Genomic DNA, 6,000 nt, shown 5'->3' with positions numbered 1-6,000 from the left:
ATGGTGTTTGTATAATTTCTTCCATTTAATCAGATATTTAAGCGCCCTTTTTCCTATTGTCCTACATCTATGTTATTCCTTAAATATCTATGGTAAAAAAAAAATCACCAAGATAATCACGCACTAATTATTCTCGGTATTTAGCGCAATGCCATTCGCAAACAAATAAGCTCCAGAGCTAATTAATATCAAATTCACTAGCGTTATCGAACGTGCCAAACTGGCGATAAAAGCAACAATCTGTTATTCCAAAATGGAGCCAAGTCCCACCCGTCATCACTGTTTCTTCCAAATTCATTGGCCGCGGATCATATTCCTTTCTTTATTTTTATTTTTACTCTCGCTCTCTCGTTCTTGAATCATCTGGGGGCCTTGTTTTTACTCTTCTTTTTCTATAAACCTTCGCACTCCATTTCTCTTTCAACCCTACACCCCCTGCTCCCACTCACCCCGAAACCGAACTATTTTATACACCCGACACAGCTAAACAAATTTTAAATGCAACTCAGGCCTCTCGAAAGCCAGCAATACATTCAATAAGTTCTCTTACCTATATATTACCTTAATTCGAACATAATTTGTTTATGATTATTCGATGAAAACATTAATCAATCTTAATTTATGAAATGCGTTGTTAATTTATTTAATTTTTGTGTAAGTCGCTAATCTATTTTTAATTAGTTTTTTTTTTTTAAGAGAACCTTATCATTATGTTTTGGGTGGCTTTTGCAACCTTGCTGGCTTTCGGGTCCTGCCATATGAACCAGCCCTCAAAAGGTCCCGGGGCGGGATCGTGTCTGCGAGCGGGGCTTTGTTGCCCGGGCAGGGACAGCACGTGTGTGGTTCAGGAAGCGCCCCTTAATGCCATTATCGAAGATTTGAGTGACAAGCCCTGTTATTGTGATCACGCCTGTCTAAAAGTGGGTGATTGTTGTCATGATTTTAAGGAAGCTTGTGAAGGTATGTCGTCTTATGTTTTTTTTTTTTCTTCTTATTTTTTTGTAGTGGTGTTAATTGTTGCAAATATAATACATCTCATATTAATTAATTATACTTGCACCATTTAATTTTTACATGTTTCAAGCAAATAAAAATCTAGAAAAAAATTTTCGAATTGCTTTACTTTATTCATGATATTTTTTAAGACTTAGCATAGATTTATGTTAAAAGAATTTTTTGAATAAACTTTGTACAAGAAGGAATAGTGAATTATTTTACTTTTTCTTTTCAAAATTTTAATTTCAAAAGCAAAAATGTATAAAAAAAAATTTCTTTTTTTTTTTAAATTTTATGTATTTTATACTTAAGTGAGAGCGTTGTCGTATAGACTTGGAAAAAGCGAACTATATGCGCATTTACTAGCATTCGCTGCATTTCTTAACATCGATTTTTAAAAAGAAAACCTTCAAAAAAACTTTTTTTTCTTCAATTTTGCATGTTCTGACAGTTTTTATTTGTGAAATAATTGTTTTAAAAGTTTAAATTCATATTACGAAAGGGCCTATTGACTTGGTGCTCACGCGTATGGATAAAATAAACCTACGCAAACTAGTGTTTTCTCTATACAACCATTTTATACTAAACTCCTATAACTTAGACACAATAACTTTATTTTCCACCCGATTCATTTTTAAATTTAGGGGCATGCATAAAAATTATGTTAACTTCCTTGAAAAAAGGATTTTGTTCTTATTATGCTTACAATTTTTGATTAAGGAACAGTTAAGCCATAACTTTCAGAAAAGACAAAAGTTAGGAGTTGTATCCGTATCTATTGTTCTCAGATGCCTCAATATGTGAGCCATACATTATCGACTGAGTGGCCATTTTGTCTTCTATGCTTTATATTATTAACCAGTTTAGATTTAGTTTAAAATATACTAATTAATGCAAAAAATAAATGTGTACGTTTTTATTTACTTAGCGATTTTAAATTCACTGGGGGAAAAAACATCTTTCTTTTATACTATCACGGTGTTCTTCTCTTCAAGAACTGCAAAAGTTATAAATCAAATAAACTCTTGAATCAAATAATTGACTTTACTAATTAAATTGCTTTTATATACGAAATACGCGTAGATATTACGTTAAAATACGTCATCGATATTTTGTGGGAAACAAAGTATTTAAAGAACTTTTTTTCCCTACCTATAGTAATATGAATAATAATAAAAATAATAATAATAAAGATAATATAATAATAAGGAATGTAGTTAATCAAAAGTTAACAATGTTGCTAACAGCTTTTTAAAATTGTTTTTGCGGTAAATGTAAAATTAATAAATATTATATTCTTTGCATTAAAATAAATATATAAAATATGATTTGGGTACAATGTTGCCTTATCATTAAAATATTCATAAAGTATTAAAGAGGGTTATTTTAAATTTTATTTCAATGTCCATGAAAAGTCATGATTCTTTAAAATATAATCTTCAATTTTATTTACCTAATTGACTCAAATTTCAATAAGGAAGATACATAAGTATCTTTAACTTTGAATCTAATTATACGAAGAAAGATTGTGCTTCTAATCAGGTATTTATGTTATAAACACTGCGAATGACATACAATAAATAAGTCTTAATTGCGAGGAAATATTATTAACGATTCTTATATTTTGGTATGTGCGTTCATGCAGTATGATTATCCCAAAACTTAATTATTTATTCCTAAATTTCGTTATTTTATTTTGAATTTCAAAGTTCGATGAGAAATACTGATGCAATAATTTGTTAATGCATATCGTTTAGCAATTTATTCAGTGCATTGATATTAAAAAAATTATTTTTTAAAATTTCCTATTTCAATTTCATTACAATTTTACAAAATAATTTCATAAAAATAACTTTAGTATTAAGTAAATAATGGATTATTGGTGGAGCCTATTATTCCAGTCCAGTACAGTCCATCAGTTACCAAATGAAAACCGGACCAAATGGAATAACTTTTGATCTAATGATCGGATCTCTACGTCCTAGGACTCATTCTTAATGGTTCGAGGGGGTGACCTCAAATATGCTAATTAATTAGTGCAGGCGATATATTAAGTTACGTAATCAGACACAAAACACATTTTCTCTGAATAAACATACCCTTGTTTCGACGTATTCGGATTACTGATCTCCAAAACATAGGGGGGTAGCCGCAATCTTGGAAATATAGCCCTCATAGTTTGGTCAAGAGAGCGGTCCAAAATTTACACCCCCTAATGTTAATTTTAATTTTTGCATATTTCCATACATCTCGAGAACTTTTTAAGAGAACTGAAAAATGTTAGCATGAAATTATGAAACTCGTTTATCCAAAGATAATTCCATGCAAAAAATAACTTTAAGTAAATATTTATTTATTTTGTATTACTTTATTTAATAACAGTCGAAAATATTTTGCGTTGTAAAGTATACAATTCTTTAGATCATTTCAAAGGATGTAATTTTGCATGGAAAAATGCAAAATGTGAGCTACATCTGTTGAATAGTTCTTAAGAAAATAAATTTTCAAAAGATTCATTTTGAAAAAATGAATCTTTTAATAATAATGAATAATTAATTAGTATATTTGAGGTCACCCCCTCGAACCATTCAGATTGAGTGCAAAAATTTTGAGATCCGATCATTAGATCAAAAGTAATTCAACGTGATCCGTTTTTCTTTTATTTTGGGCGCTGTACGTGGTAACTAAAACGAAAAACTGACATGCTAACACAACGGTTTATAAACCATCGATGCCGAAAATATCGCAATGAGCCTAAAGAATGCGTTTGTTAAACATTTGGTACCCTAAGTTAATGTGAGACTAAAAAAATTTTTACCTTCGGTTGTGAAAAAAGAAACTTAGTATCGTTTTTTTTTAATTGTGTGTAACCTTATTTTCAAATATATAAGTATTAATAAGTATGTGCTTATCCAGAATAAAAAGAAATGCGATATTAGAATATTTTGTTTCAGAGGAAGGTATTTCATACTAGTTTTCATAGACCTTAATAATTTTATAATGTTTAGAATTGTATGCTTATAATTTATATAAAATATTTCCATATTATAAAATATAATAAATTTTCATAATGTGTAAATCTTTTTTTCACAGAAAAAGCATTAGTTTAAAAAAAAATCATTGATGTATTTCAAAAATTATTTTACAATTTCCGTTAGTATTGCGGGGTTAGTTTTCACAAATCTATATAAAACTATTCCTTAAAGCACGAAACAAAGCAAGATTTAGAGAATAATATTACCTTTTCTAACTTTTTATGAACATTATTTACATTATACATACAGTCGAAACTTTTAAAATAAGGAGAGTAATTTTTGTTCGATTTTTTAATCAACTCAGAGAGAATTGAGTTAGCATTTAACTTACTTTTTCCGGATAATTTTTCTTTAAAAATCACAAAAAAGGTCGTATTCGTAAATTATAATCGAATGCAAAACGCATCCTATCCAAATTGTTGAGAAAGCAGTTTTCAAAAATGAACGGCTATTTTTAATACCCTGTTAAATTAAGAACCTTAAGATTGTTTGGATATCTTCCGTTTATAAATTACTTCAATTCATGAAACTCTCCAAATGCATTCAATGCTTTAAAAATAATTTTAAAGAACCTGAGGAATTATCTTATTTTAAATGCTATGCCACATCTATACAAAATGGAATATGATTTTTTTTTTTTTTTTTTTTTTTTAATTTTCAATAGTTGCCAGTCTCATTTGCATAAGGTANTAAATTACTTCAATTCATGAAACTCTCCAAATGCATTCAATGCTTTAAAAATAATTTTAAAGAACCTGAGGAATTATCTTATTTTAAATGCTATGCCACATCTATACAAAATGGAATATGATTTTTTTTTTAATTTTAATAGTTGCCAGTCTCATTTGCATAATGTAAGTATTAAAAAATAAATAAACTCTTTAATACTTTTAGCGAGTAACCGACAAAATTTATTCAATGCATTTTTAAAATCAAGCTTTTTCTCAAAGAAAAATGAATGTGGACCGTTATATTCTAATTTACTATAATAATTAAAAAATTATCTGAATTGAAATATTCGTTCAAAATATTTTTAGCTGCAATAAGTAAATCATAAATACGAGCACTAAAATAAAATGTGTTTTCGTTTTGTGAAAATATTTGTTTCATTTTCGTAATAAACAATTAAATATTGATCATGCTAATATTGTTGCTGTCCGTATTTCTATTTTCAGAAAGGAAATATAAAACACTTTTTATATTTCTTTATATGATAAAGATATATTCTAAAAATATATCTTTGTTATATATAAAGAATCGCTGGAAATATTTTTATGTGATAATTTTTACACAATAATATTGACACAAATTGTTTTTAATTTCTTTTAAATTAATAAAAAGTGCTCAAGCTCTAAAAAGTGTTTACTTAATAATGTTGCATTTTCTTATTTTTTTAATTCTGATCCAAATTAAGTTTTTTTGTTACATCAAGAAAAGAAGTTAATAGTTCGTTTAATTGTTGGCTCATCAGCAAGTCCCGACGATCTCGCCAACTTTGAGCCAGATAGCTTTTAATTTAACTGCCTTTAAATGAATGAAATGAACAATTAAAAACTCTCAGTGTCTCACAATTTAAATAATTACATATAAATCATATTACATTGTAAATGTTGTAAATACTACACTTAAATTCAAGAAGATACAATGGCTGATGGCCAGTCATTAAAATATTAAATTACTTATTATTTTAAAAAATATTAAATTATTACTTTATAACAAAATTTGAATGCAGTAAACAGTAAATTAAATTCAGTTTTCTTTAAAAATAATTTTAGATTTAATAACTTTTTGCTATTTTGCATACCGGTATTAAATTTTGGAGATTTTTAACCTTTTTTATAAAAAAAAGAGGAAGATTTTAAAGAAACATCAATTTTTAAACTAATTTTAAAAAATGTTTCATTACATTTAACATTTTTATACAAAATAGTATTCCAGATTATGATCTGGATACAAGAAAAATAATGTA

At 27.4% G+C, this 6,000-nt stretch overlaps 1 protein-coding gene across 1 annotated transcript in view; it reads left to right on the top strand.

Annotated features, from left to right (window-relative positions):
• The first annotated feature begins 269 nt into the window (after positions 1-269).
• LOC107455750 (somatomedin-B and thrombospondin type-1 domain-containing protein) overlaps positions 270-6,000 on the top strand; it is a 38,763-nt gene continuing 33,032 nt past the window's right edge. The window contains exon 1 of the mRNA XM_016073433.4: positions 270-960. Coding sequence (XP_015928919.1) covers positions 711-960 — 250 coding nt within the window. The 5' untranslated portion in view covers positions 270-710. The remainder of the gene's footprint in view (positions 961-6,000) is intronic.

This window comes from Parasteatoda tepidariorum, chromosome 2 (assembly GCF_043381705.1).
Source record: "Parasteatoda tepidariorum isolate YZ-2023 chromosome 2, CAS_Ptep_4.0, whole genome shotgun sequence".
Lineage (NCBI taxonomy): Eukaryota > Metazoa > Arthropoda > Arachnida > Araneae > Theridiidae > Parasteatoda > Parasteatoda tepidariorum.
The sequence above is the reverse complement of the archived record's forward strand: the minus strand, read 5'-3'. Positions and strand labels throughout refer to the sequence as shown.